The 14,217-nt window shown below is 52.5% G+C and overlaps 1 protein-coding gene across 1 annotated transcript; it reads right to left on the reverse strand.

Moving 5' to 3' along the window:
- Positions 1-2: 2 nt before the first annotated feature.
- On the reverse strand, positions 3-11,916 carry SLC15A3 (solute carrier family 15 member 3). Its single transcript, XM_019754019.2, has 8 exons — positions 11,216-11,916; positions 8,018-8,307; positions 5,965-6,112; positions 4,418-4,528; positions 3,526-3,694; positions 1,890-2,048; positions 685-840; positions 3-217 (listed from the first exon to the last, which is right to left on the reverse strand). Exons 1-8 carry the CDS (start codon positions 11,771-11,773, stop codon positions 63-65), a joined length of 1,746 nt encoding a protein of 581 aa, XP_019609578.2. The 5' UTR covers positions 11,774-11,916; the 3' UTR covers positions 3-62.
- Between the last annotated feature and the right edge of the window lie 2,301 nt (positions 11,917-14,217).

The raw sequence follows: 14,217 nt of genomic DNA on the forward strand, positions 1-14,217 counted from the left end.
GCTGGGACTGCTGCTGTCTGTTTTCTGGTGGAGAGAAATGAGGGGCTGGGGTTGGGGGCGTGTCAGCCCCTATCCCTGCTGAGACAGCTTTGGGAGGCTGGGTTACGAGCTGCCCTCTCATAGCGACCAGCAATCCACATAAACAGGAGAGCTGTGGCGGCCTGAATGCCAGCCAGCAGGAAGAAGTACAAGTCCATCTGGCAATTGTTGATGTTCCCTGGGGAGAGAAGAGGTTGACATTTGGGTCAGGGCAGGGCTCCCCTGGAGCTGGCAGCTGAAGCAGTGTGGCTGGTAGGTGGGATCTGAAGACACTGGGCAGATAGCCCCCTAGCATCTGGCGGCCCTAGGTCTCTACAATTCCCAGTTAGCTAGCTGTTCTTTCAGGGGACTTAAAACACAAATACCACAGGGAAAAGGGACCCCTCAGCCAGAATGGCAGAGATCCAGAAGCAGGAAGGCACCTTGGAGGTCCATTGAGTTCCATACTTGCTTTTTGACAGGGAAACTGAGGCCCAAGGAAGGGAAGCCATGCTGTGGGTGATTGGCCAACTTTAGCTAAAGCCCATTCTCTGAGTCCAGCTTGCTACTTCATTCTGTTGGGGGTCAAAGCACTTAGCAGTCGCCACTTCCCTTCCACACCTCCCTTCACTCGTGTCCTACTTCCAGGGAGGCCCCCACACTCACCATGGTCCATAGGGCAGTGCAGCCAGCCCCCTGGCAGTGACAGCAGTGCCACCAGGCTGGAGCCCAACAGTGAGCCTACGCCCGACAGGCAGAAGAAGATGCCCATGATGGCGCCCTGCATGGAGCGCGGGGCCTCTGAGTACGCGAACTCCAGGCCTGCAAAGGGAGGATGGGTGACCTCAGGGGCCAGTGGAGAAACAGAAGGGGCCCAGGTCTCTGCCCACTGGGCCACAACCCCCACCTCACCCCCGCCAGCCTCCATCCTGGCTTTCCCTGGATGATTGATGGCCCCTGGCTGTGATGATGCCCTTGCACCAGTAACGTCATCCAGCAGGTGGACCTGCACCTGAACAGCCCCCACGTTTCCCCAAGAGCTCTGTTTCCTCCTCCCCCACCTCGCTGCCATCTTCACCCTCTCCCCTATGCTTTCTGCTCACCTTTAGTGTCATCACCCAGTCATTTTCATTCAACCTCAGAACCTCCTCTTAATGTCTGCCTTCCTCTCTGTTCCCTCTGCCCTGGGCCAAACCCCAGCCCTGGTCATTTCCTGCCAGGCCTCTGCAAATGCCTCCTAAACTCCCCTGTCTCCAGTCCTCCTCCTCACACAGCCAGAGGTCTAAAATCTCTAATGGGGTCCTTTCTCAGCCCCCATCTCCTTGGGGGTGGAGCTGTTGCCCTGGGGAGAAACCTCAACAGCCCCAGGCTCAACCCACGAAGCCCAGCGCCTTGCTGGCCTTCTCCCCCATCTCCCCACGAGGTTTCGCTCTTTGCTTATGCTGTTCCCTTTGCCTGTGAGGTCCTCGCTGCTACCTGTTGAGTTCTGCCTCCTCCTCACCTTGCCCTGGGGCTTCCCCAGCACCCTATCGTCACTTCTACGACACTCCACTGGGTGTATTGTTCGACACTCCACTGCGTGTATTGTTCGGGAGACTGTTTCCCAGCACACACTGAGTGAGTCCCACCCAGCTTCCCCCTGCGCTTGTAGCTGAGTGAGCCCCAGCTCCAAAACCCCAGTGTCTATCACAGTGTGTGACACAAACCAGGGGCTAATAAAACCTCTTTGGGTGAATGTAGCCCCACTCAGAAAACCCTGCCTTCCTCAATGCAGACAAGTTCTAGAGGCTACGCCCATGAAACCTCTAACTTCAAGGACGACCAGGCTGAGCCCACCCCTAGTGCAAGAGCAGGGGTGGGGTCCAGAGTACCTGGGATGCTGGCAAAGATCTCACTGATTCCGATGAGCAGGTACTGAGGGATCTGCCACCAGATGGACAGTGGTGCTGCATAGTACATGTCGTGCCCGATCTGCTGGGACACTGTCTGGTTATGATGAATGTACTCTAAACGCTTCATCTCCAGGAATCCTGATGGGGGAGAGAGGGGAACTATAGCCAGGCCTACTCCAGGCAGCGTAGCCCATGGCAGAGCTTGGCACGTAGTGGGTATTCTCACTAAATAGCCAAAGATTGACTAGGCAGCAGGTAAGGAAAAGAAGACTGGCCTAGGGTGCGTGTGTCAAGATTTGGGTTCTAACTCTTCCCTTTTTTTGCCTTGGCTGTGAGGAAGCTCAGAGCTAGGTTTTGCACTCAATAATAATAACAGTTTCTCATTAATTGAGAGCCTGTTGTGTGCTAGGCATTTCATATGCACTCTTGCAAATGAAGAAAGAGAACTTTAGGTTAAACAACCAGCCCAGAGTCATACAGTCAAGAGGTAGCTGAGGCTAGATTTGAGCCCCAGTGTGTCTGGTTTCAAAGCTGGTCCACTTTCCATGATATCACATGACTCTTCTACTACAGCATCAAATATTCCAGTAGGGTTTGTAACCTGGCTTTAAGTTTCTTTTATTTCCTTCCCCTTCACTGCTTAGGAGACAGCTGTGCTCTAGTGAAACGAAGACTGGATGTGGAGTTAGGTGACTTGGGTTCCAATCCTGACCCTGCCACTGGCTAGCTGTGTGACCTTGGGCAAATCAGTTAACCTTGCTGAGACCCAGTTCTCTTATGCAGGTAGTAGGAATAAAAATCCCAGGGTTATTGTGATGATGAAATAGGACAAAATGCTTTAAAGCACATAGCTTTAAAAATCTAGTTTGGTTTTCATCCTTGGAATATTGTTTGTTGAGCTTTAATTCCTCTGATTCCTCCTTGTGACTCAGGCATGGTGCTGGGTGCTTTACAGACTTCATCTTGTTTAGTCCTCAGGACACTCTGGCTAGACTACGTTTCATGTGGGCAGAGCCGGGCCCTGCACTGGGTCTGGATGAATTACTATCCCCATTGTAAAGATGAGGCTCAGAGACTCTAAGAAACTTCAGGATCATTAAGTCACTAAGTGAAAAGGGCTGAGGTTTGTGCAATAGCACAGAAGCCTGTTTTACTTGAGCCCCTTTTTACAAGTGGCTTCAAATCCTTTTGAAACAGAAGAAGGAAGAGAATAAATAAATACTTTTTAAAAAATTGCCCATGTGCCATTAACAGGCTTTGTCTTTAGAACATTCATTCAACACAGTTGTTGAGCGCCCACGTGCATCATTCATAGCTGTAAATAAAAAAGAAGAAAATCCCTGTCTTCAGGGAGTTTACATCCCACTGGGGAAGATCTGTTTTCCTCTGCTGGTCTGAGTTTCCTCATCTGTCAAATGACGGGGGGCCGGGTTCAATGAGGAGGGTCTCCTTCCGATTGCACCTTCTGGAAGCCAAGACCGGCACCCATGGGTGGAGGACACACTTGGCCCAAGCCCCAGGCTTCAGCATCATCAGCTTATAGTGGAGCCAGCCTCCCCCGACCCCAGACAAGACCTGCCTGCCTCCCCACGTGCCTCCATTTAGGTCCACACACCTGCAACAATGACGGAGGCAAAACCAAAGAACATCCCCAGCGCCATCTTCTGCAGAGCTGAGGGAAGCAGCTTGCATCGCAGCAGCAAAGGGTCGAGCAGGTGGTCTTTCACAGGCACCAGGATCAGGACCACCACCACGTTAGCCAGAAGGAGCCAGGCTTCTGGGATCTGGGCAAGAGGGAGCCAAGAGAGGCGGGTGAGCAAAGTGGAAGGAAATCAGCGCTGGAGCTGGGAGACCTGGACTCCAGACTGTCCCTGGGTGACCCAGAGTCAGCTCTTTATTCTCTATGGAAGGCACGCACCTCAGCTGTGTAACTAAGGGTGGGATTCGATCAGGGATGGCAAATAGGTGCCTCTAACTTCTATCAACTGGTAGTGGCTGCCGGAAACATTCCCGGGCTCGGCATAAAGAATGTCATGATTGATTAGTGGTGTCTGCCTTGGGCAAGAAATGGAGGTAGAGTGGCAAATATGTCATTCATCTGCCAGCTCTAAGATCTTTGATTTTATGAAACTCCGAAATGCCCAGGGACTGGTTTGGAAGGTCCTGGTGGAAGGCAGGCGTCCCAGAGAGGGAGGGGACAAGGCAGAGTTGAGAAGGGACCCCAGTGCACCTGATCTGAGGGCCTGGGGCAAATTGCCAGTGAGGCCAGCTCAGAGAAGCAGTGGGTGGGAGTGAAGCTGGTCTGAATTCTTTTGAGCAGTTGAGCATCTCGGCAGGATGGCTGGCCGTGGCACAAGTTCACCCACCGGCCAGATGCCTTTTCTATCCCCCGAGGACACCGTGCCACTGGGGTAGGAGAGTGTAAAGGCAGCTGCATTTCCTCCTCTTCTAGGAGGAAGCCCCCAACCCGGCCTGAACTGGGGCTGAACATACGAGTTGCCGCCTACCTTATAGGCGCTGTCCTGGGCTCCCAGAACCACGGAGCTGTTGCCAGGGTAGTCTGGAAAAATGTTTGGGATGTGGAGGTGAAGACCTTGTAGGACATACGTGGACTGCATCTGCCAAGAGAGATGGAAGTGAAGCTGGAACAGAGCTGGCCACCTCACTTCCAGCCCCGGGAGGCTCCCACTCCCAGGCAGGCATTCCTCAGCAGTAGCACACCTGCCTGCCGGGCAGCTGTCCCCTCCCCAGCCTCAGGGGAAAGTGCCCCCCTTCTTCCTCAGGAGCAGCCTTGGCTGGGGAGCTCTCTTTGCTCTGCTCCCAGGGCCGTGACCTGTGCGTGCGGCCTTATTCCAGAGCTGAGCACAGCTGGTTGGCCTCGTACTTGTGTCTCTAGGGCCTGGCACAGAGTAGGCCTGGATAAGTGTTTGTTGACCTGGGGAAATAATGACATGGCTGTCCCCACGGCAAGTGCTCATCTGACACCAAGGCCAAGCTGAGTCCCGCAGGTTGATGTAGCCAGGAAATGTGTAGTCACTGACCCATTGGAATGGCTCTGGACATGGTGGCCGGTGTAGGCCTTACCCTTTTAGTTGTTATATAATGGAGGGGGTCCAGGAGAGTCCCATAGGAGGGTCTGGGACAGCGCAGGACACTTGGCTTGCTCTGGGTAGCAGCTATTTATCAACTGGTATGGAAGGATGTCAATATTCTGACAAGCGGTATGACTATTAGCCATGGACACCCCCCCGCCATGTCCCTGTCCCATCACGGACACCTTCTACCTCTCTGCCACCCCCAAGTAGCAGGCTGGCCCTTTTCATCTTCTGCAGCTTGAAACAAGGTGCCTATGAAGGAGATACCGGAGGCAATCACCTCGTGGTCTGGGGATTGGGTTAGGTGCTGCCCACCCTACATGCACACACACGCACACACACCCCACTAACCTTACCTTTGGGGAGGGGTGGGAAGCAGGGGTTCTCCAACCTGGCTGAGTATCAGTATCATCTGAGAAGTTTATTACACCAGAGACTTCCCCCAGCAATTTCAGTTCTAGGGCGGAACTTGGGAATCCCTGCTTTTCAAAACTCTGCAGGTGATTCTGAGGCACAGCCAGGGTGGGAACAACTGTTACAAAGTACTCAGTGCAACTGAGCTTACCCCTAACTTGCTGTGGGGCCTGGGTCAACTGGAAGACCTTCTCTGCACCTCAGATGCCAAGTTTGGAGAATATTGAATGCTACAGGGCTGGTAGAGCCTTTGCCTAAACCACTCATTTTCCACACGAGGGAACTAGGCCCAGAGAGATGGGGTGACTTATTCAAATCACTGGGCCTCAGCCCTGTCTCCAGGGCTCCTTGTGCTCTGCCACCCAAGGGATTTAACTACTGGGATGGCTTTGTGCCAGGCCGACACCAGCTGCTGCAGAGCAGCAGTTCACTTTGTGAACCCCTTCCCCGCTTTCCGCACACCCTGGGCTTCTACGGCGATAGATGCGACCAGTAAGGGGACTGGGGAGCCAGTCCTCCCAAAGCAAAAAGGCAGGGGTGCCCACCTGGAAATACACCATCCAGTAGGGCACCAAGGTCACCATGACGGGCAAGAGCTTCACCAGCACCCGGAAGTTGGCGATGTCCTCTTGGGGGGAAGGGCCAGGCTGGTGAGACCTCTGGTCAGGCAGCAGCTGGGCGCCTTGAGGGTCTCTGGGACACCAGATAAAATGGCAGCTGTCATCACCAGCACCATGGCCACTACTTTCACCTCCACCATTATCTCCTAGTTTAACCCTACTCCCCAGTCACCAGTTATCACAGCCATCACCTCCAACTCAATCCTTATTTCCTCCACTCCACTATCAGCACCACCTTCACCACCAGTGCCAGCATCCTCACTGTCGTCACCGTTAGGAAGGTGACCAGTCACCAAAGCCACTCTCTCCGCGGAGTTTTCATTACTATCATCATTTTTTTTTATGCTGGCCCTACCACTGTCAATATTATCACCATCATTTCCTTTGTTACAGTGGTGGCTGATCAAGACCCATTCCATGCTACAGCTGTGTCCCCTTGGGTCCTGGAGGAAGTTAAGACCAGAGATTATGGTGAACAGTCTTGGGGGATTTCCTTGGCTCATCGCATCCATTTGTCATGGGAACCAGGGAAGTCCCAGTCCATGCTTGTCACATGGACTGCCATTTGATATGCCAAAATGACCCCTCTTGCCATCTCCAAGCCCATCCTCCTCAACATGACAGCCCTCCCCCGACATGACAAAGAGGTAGGGAGTGGACAGGTAGACATAGAAGGAACATTATTCGGGGACAGATCAACCACTGGGCAACCTTTACCCTCTGCCCTTTGTCCTGACAGGTTTCTGATCCCTTCTTGCCTAAGAGCCTTGCCTCACTCACTCTTTGAGATTCTAAAAGGAACAATACCAGTGTGGTCACTTCCAAAGAAGGCCATCATCAGCTTCTCTCCTCCCAGGGCATAATGCCACTCCAACAATGGGTGGAGTTTATTTCCCCTGCCCGTGACTCTGGACTAGCCTGTGACTGCCGACCGACAGAAGGGGACCAATATCTTCCACTTCCTTCACTTTGGAACATCCACTCTCGGAATGTTTGCTCCCTCTTCTCACAACCCAGACATCTTGCTGTGAGATGCTCCAGCCACAGAGCGATGCCACATGAAGAGGAACCCAGGTGCCTGCCTCACTGACAGCCAACATCGACTGCCAGCCAGTAAGTGAGCCATCTTGGATGTTGTAGCCCTTTCAAGTCCCCAAATGACTGCAGCCCTGGGTGACATCACAAGCAGAAGAAGTGCCCAGCTGGGCCCAGTCACCCACAAAATTGTGAGAGGTAATGAAAGGTGGTTGCTTAAACCACTAAGTTCTGGTGGTTTCTTAGGCAGCAATGGATCATGAAAATAAATCCTACAGCAGTGCACGGGGTTGGGGGAAAGCATGTTGTACACCCTTTCCATCCACATCCTAGTGACAGGAGCTGTAACTGCCTCCAAGGTCTGGAGACAGGTTTGCTTAGCATAAGTAGTTGATTAACTTAGGGAGGAGAGAGGCAAAGGGAGCCATTGTGCAAGTGCAAGGTCATTCAGAACCTTCCTTCCTTGGATGCCAGCTAATGGGGGAGGGGCCAGTTTGGCTGATTTGTTAGGCTTTCTTATACTTAACATCAGCGTAGTGTAGAATTATTTATATTATATCCCAACAACCTTCCCTGGTACCATCATCTTTATCATCATCACCACCTCAGCTGCCATTGTTATCACCACTGACGGTGTTTACCTTCATGGTAGCTACTAACACTGTCATCCCTCTTTATCACTGTCATCACTGTCAAGACCATTAACATCCTCATACATTTTACAGTTAGCCCATCACCAGTACCACCACCACCATCACCACCTTGACCTCCACTGCCATCCTCGGTCACAGTGGGCAGCTCTGGCCCACTGGAGAGCAGGTCATCCTAAAAGGCTACCATTGGGGCTGAACCAGAATGTCTTCCAACTGACCATGACTCCCCAGGAGAAGCAAGGCACTTCTCCAGGCTTGGTGGCCCCCTCTACCCAGAGCCCCCTCCTTACCTGGCACAGTGTTGGCACCACAGCCGGGGACAGCATTTTTGGAGAGCAAGTTTAAGCATAGAGGACACTTGGCTGCCCGTGGGGGGCTTGGTGATGAAGATGGGGGTGGCAAAGAGGAAGAGGAAGAAGGCCAGGCCCACACAGCCCACAGGGATGCTGTAGCCCACCAAGAAGCTGATGTTCTGTTGGATAAAGGCCACCACCAGCAGGGACAGCACAGCTCCCACGTTGATGCTCCAATAAAACCAGTTGAAGAAGCGGCGGGTAGCATGGCGGCCAAGATCCATGACCTGCCAGGCAGGGGTGAGAGTGAGGGCCAAGGAGGTACATGGACACCCTGTCATGACATACTCTCTGTACTTGCACTCGCTCTCCCACAGAGACACTTCTTGGGTCAGTGGGTGGGCATTCCAGCACTTGCCTAGTCCCTGATCACTAACTAGACACTCAATAAGTATTTGCTGAATGAATGAATAAACCCTTCTCTTGGGAGTCACTTGTTAATGTTCAGCATATGTTGGCACAGCTGTTTCTTCATGCCCATGACACACATTACTTTTTTTTATTGTCACCAAGTCGTATATACAACAGAAGTCTCTGATGCCTCTTTGTTCATTTCTGGTTGATTTATCCTTTTGTCTCTGACTGAGCAACCTATAATATATAGGCATCATCTTTAGAATCAGAAGAAAGCCAGTAAAGATCTCAGGTTTGTTCCACCTTATTCAATGGGATGTATGCATATTACTGAAAGAACAGCTAGAAGTCTAATTGAGAATTTCCTCTGCAGTTTGGAGATGCAGAGTTTTCTACTGTGGCCCATCCCTTCCCTTGACTTGCCTCCCTCTGATGTATGCCCAGTCAAAGAAGGTTGACACACCAGGGAAAACAGAGGTGGTCCCAGACACAGCCCCAAGGGTGAGAGGAAAAAATATTCAGGCCCCTCAGCAAGGGCAGAAGGACTGAAAATCTTTATCCAGAATATGAATCAATCTGCAACAGTCAGGCCTGAGGCTCCCTTCCAGTCTGCTGGCTCTGGTCAGCTGCACTGGCTGCCCCAATCTCTCCCAGAACGTGGTCCCAGATTCTGACTCAGCAGGTCTGGGGCAGGGCCCGGGCATCTGCATTTCTAAAAAGCAGGGGGGACTGGAGGTCACTGCTCTAGGTAAAAGATTCTGTAGAATGTTAAACCCATAACCCTTTCAGTGACCCCAAAATCTCAGACTCCATCACGCTCCTTCTACCCAGAGATACACATTTCCACTAGCCAGGAAGGTTTTGTCAAGCTTTACTTTCTGTAGTTACACTGGGGAAAAGGTAAACATTTTGTTTCTTTTCCAAATATAAAATGATAGTCCATAGAGATGCATTTACAACTGCCTTCTCTTGGAGATTCTGAGAGGTCCTCTTGGCAATGAGCACTCTGAGGGATGGGCACGTCCACTCACTGAGAATCCTTGCTGTAGACTTTCAAGCAGAAAATTAAATACGTCTCATTCTGAGCAGCCACTTCCATTTCTTAATTGGGTGTAAATGAATATGGCAATTGCAACTCTAAGGGGAAGACCAGCTAGCCCACTCAGGATATAAAAGAGGACTTTGCTGGGAAAGATGGATGGCCCTTTCTGAAACCAGCAGTGTGTTAAACACACGGTTCCTGGGTAGAGCTGTCTGCCAGATGGTGCCAAGCCCTCCCACTTATACATCCCCCCTCTGAGTACCCCCTTGAGTTTGGAGCAGCCCCTCACTGCTCTGGTGTCCCCGCTCTTGTTATCCTCATCCACTCTGTGCACTGTAGCCAGAGCCATTTTAAAGAACGCCAGTCCAATGATGTCCATCCTGCCACAGATCACGTCAGTGTTTCCAAACTGTCCCAGGGGTCAAGCCCAGACCCTTAAGGCAGTCTTCCAGTGTGGCCTCGAGCTGCCCAAAGCCCATGCCCAGTGAATAGAGGGTCACGGGAGCTGTTGTCACTGTTGATGCCACTGGAGACTCTGCCCAGTGGCATGGCCTCGAGACCAGTTCTGCCACCGGGAGGAGGGAAAAACAGGAGCCACTGGATGGCTGAGGCCCTCTGGGGGTCAGTGAGGTCAAGGGCACAGATTAAGGGCACCTGGGGGGTGTAGTGAGATGTCAATGACAGAGTAGAATTAAGGGCAGATGAGAGATTCCTATTGGCAGATAATAGGGTCTCCTGGTCTGAAGAAAGGCTGAGAAATAGACAGGGCAGCTCTGGGGTCACTGAGTGCCCCATCATCAAAGGAATCTAAACAGGCTGGATGAGTAAGTCCTTGGCAAAGACCCTGGAAACTGTTTTGGATGCTGGATTGTGGATGCCAGCTGAATGCAATGATTCTTTTAGAAATGTCCCCTTTATGATTGCAATACATGCCATTAAAGAACATTTGGAAAGCAGGGACAATTAGGGGAAAATGTACCATTAGTCCAGTGGCCTGATCACACTACTGTTATAATTTTTTTCCAGTTTTTCCCCTCTAGTTGACACCTAGTCTTTTCACCTGGCTGTAATCATATTCTGCATGCAGTTCTGTGTATGTCTTTGCTCATTAACACCACATGTGGTTGTTTTAATCATATTATATATTATTTTAAATTATTGTCTAATATCCTATTGACGAGAGCTATTAAAATGCCATGTTTGTTAGGCATTTACTCATTCATTTAGCAAATAACTTCTTGAATGTCTCCTATGTGCCATGCTCAGTCCAAAGGGTTCAGAGAAAGGCTCAGCGGTTAAGATATTTTCCCAAGTGGCCCTGGCTAGTGAGCAGCAGAGCTGGATCCCAACAAGCCCATGGTGAGGCCTGAAATCCAGCTACCCTATCCCTGCTCTTTGACCTGGTCTCTATGTGACCTTGGACAGGGCGATTAATGTCATGAAACCCTAGTGTCCTTGTCTATAAAATGGGCATAATAATATTACCCACCTCATGGGGCGTTAAGAGGATTAAACGAGTTAAAAGTAGAACATAGCCAAAGATGGCCAACTGTGGTTATTACTATTGTTGCCATCGTTATTATTGCTAGAGTGAGCACCCCCTCTTCTTTCAAATAAGGAAACTGGGCCCAGAGAGGGGAAGTGGTTTGCCGGAGGTCACGCGGGGAGCCAGCGCATCCTGACTGACCCCTGGCCTCGCCCTGTGTCCATCCTTTCCCCGGGCGCTCCCTGGGACTCACCTGGTCGGCCCCGAAGGAGGTGAGGTTGCTCCTAACGGAGCTGGCGGCCAGGGCGAGCAGCAGCAGGCCCACGTAGAGGGTGGGCGCGCAGTAGGGGGAGGGCGAGGGGCGCATGCATTCGGGCGAGGGGCAAGCGGGCTCCAGCTTCGACTCGTGCATCTCGCCGCAGAAGGAGCGGCGACCGTCGGAGACGGCGGTGGCGGGAAGCAGGCTGGAGGCGACCAGGTAGAGCAGCAGGCTGAGCACGATGGCGCGAAAGCGGCCCAGGTACACGTCGGCCAGCCAGCCGCCGACGGGCGCCAGCAGGTAGGAGGCGCCCAGGAAGACGAGCGCGGCGCGCGACGCCTGCTCGCCGGCCCACTGGAAGTTCTCGCTGTTTAGGTAGAGCACGAGGTTGCCCGCGACGCCGAAGAAGGCGGCGCGCTCCAACATCTCCACCAGCAGCACCGCGGCCGCCGCCGCCCGCCGCCACCGTCGGGGTCCCCGCAGCCTGCGCGCCAGCAGCGGCCGGCGCTCCCCCGGCCCTCGGGGCTCCCCCGGGGCGCGCGGCCCCGGCATCCTACTCACCGCCCGAGCCTCCGCCCTCCCCCGCGGCCCCACTCTTGTCCTCCACCCCGCAGCTGGTCGCACTGCTTTTTGCTCACTCCTCTCTCCCCATTCACCCCTTCACCCTCCTGTCCTTTCTTTCTCTCCCCCCCCCCCGAGTCCCTCCGCCGCTACCCAGATCCTACCCCCGTCCCTAATTCTCAACTCTCTCTTCTCCCTTCCTCCCACCCCTAACTCTTCATCCTCCTCCAGACTCGCCGCCCACCCTTTCTCCGCTTCTCTGCCCTTCCCCTTCCTTTGCACTTGGTCCCCACCGGTTGGTCGCCCTTTCTTAACTGTCGTGCCCTCCCCTGTGACACCTGGCTCGCACTCGGGGGAGGGGAACCCACCCCCAGGGGCTCCTTCTGCTGTCCCCTCCACCGCCTCCCTGTCCCCTGAGAGCCTCCCCTGCCGCTCCTCCACGTCCCCTCTGGTGCTCCCTCCCGGCTCAGCCTCCGTCCAGCGCTCTGCTTCTTGAGAAATCCTGGGAACCCCTCACTTCCTCTTTCACTGCTTCTGTGGCCCGGCTGCGTCACATGGTGCGGTGGGGTGTTTAGGAGAAATGAAAGTTTGGACCACAGAGTCCCTGCCCTCCCAGCTTTCTAAAAATCTCCCTTCTTCCCTGCCTACTCCTCCCCACCCCCACCTCTGCCAGCATTCCGGAGCCTGGAGGAAATTCCTCATCTTTCACTTTCATTTCTCCTTTGATCCCACGATTGCTGCATCCTCTTCGGATCACAATCCAAAGCCAAAATGATAGAACTGGAAAGGCCACGTGCATCATTTGGTCCCACATGCCCACTTCTCAGATGCAGAGACTGAGGCCCAGTGGAGGGGGGAGGACTGGTGGCAGGGACAACTGGTTCCTAGTAACCCAACTAGGGGTAAACCACTGCCCAGGCTCCTGAGTGACTGGGGGAAGTTCTCAGAATGCAATTAAGATTGTGCAAGTGCTATTGAGAGGAAGGAAGTAGGGTCATCAGCAAGAAGCATGTGTGGCGCCATAGAGCGCCCACAGGTGAGTCGAGATTGAGAGGGACGTGGACCTCAGACTAAATCAAAATCAGGCCTCAGCAGTCCCCTCCTCAGAGCCCTGCAGTGTGATTGGGTTAGGAGGCAGCCCTCACCTGGACCCAAAGCCCATCAATATCTGACCCCTGCACTCCTCCAGCCTCATGGCAGCCCCACGTCCCCTCAGGTCCAGCCACAGGGACCTTCTTCCTGTTCCCCTCAAGTGCTGAGCTACTTCCTGCCTCACGGCCTTTGTCTGTGCTGTTCCCTCTGCCAGAGCTGCTCTTCCTCCAGGTCACTGCGTGCTGGCTGCTTCTCTTTAGGTTTCAACTGAAATGTCTCCTCGTCACCAAAACCTTCCCTGATCATCCTAAGTAGTTGCCTGATGGCGTCTCAGCACCTTTTGTCTGTCACAGTGTCCTGTTTTAATGTCTTCGGAGCACGTAATACTCTTTCAATTACTGGTTGATTGTCTCCCCCCCAGTAGAATAGATGTTCCATTGGGTCAAGGACCTTGTTGAACTTTTTAAAAAAAAGATTTAATGTTTTAGAACAATTTTAGGTTTACAAGAAAATTGAGGGAAAGGCACAGAGATTTCCGTCCACCCCCAGCCCCCACACAGGCATCACCTCCCCCATGATTGACATCACCCAACAGAATGGTCCGTTTCCTTTTCCCAAGGATGAAGCCCATTGGCAGATCATCATCACCCAAGGTTCACTCTGGGGGTTGTACATTCTGTGGGTTTGGGCAAATATTAGTGACGTGCGTCCAGCAGCAGACAGTATTGCATGGCCCTCACATCCTCTGTGCTCTGCCGACTCCTCTCTCCTCCCCCCTCACCCCCCCCGCAACCCCTCACCTTTTTACTCTCTCCATAGTTTTGTCTTTTCCAGAATGTGATCTAGTTGGAATCGTGCCATATGCAGCCTTTTCAGACTGGCTTCTTTCACTTAGTAATATACATTTAAGTTTCCTCCATGTCTTTTCATGGCCTGATAGTTCATTTCTTTTTATTGTTAAGTAATATTCCATTGCCTGGATGGACCACAGTTTATCCATTCACCTGCTGAAGGGGTTGCTTCCAAGTTTTGACAACTATTAACAAAGCTGCCGTAGACATCCGTGTGCAAGTTTTTGTGTGGATATAAGTTTTCAATAAATACCAAGGAACACAATTGCTGGATTGGACGGTAAGAGTGGATTTAGTTTTGGAAGAAACCCCCAAACTGTCTTCCAAAGCAGCTGCACCATTTTGCATCCCCACCAGCAACGAATGAGGGTTCCTGTTGCTCCACATCCTTGCCAGCATTTGGTGGTGTCAGTGTTCTGGATTTCGGCCATTCTAATAGGTTGTTTTAATTTGCATGTTCCTGATGACATGCGGTGGAGCATCTTTTCATAT

Source organism: Rhinolophus sinicus, linkage group LG06, assembly GCF_036562045.2.
Source record: "Rhinolophus sinicus isolate RSC01 linkage group LG06, ASM3656204v1, whole genome shotgun sequence".
Taxonomy (NCBI): Eukaryota; Metazoa; Chordata; class Mammalia; order Chiroptera; family Rhinolophidae; genus Rhinolophus; species Rhinolophus sinicus.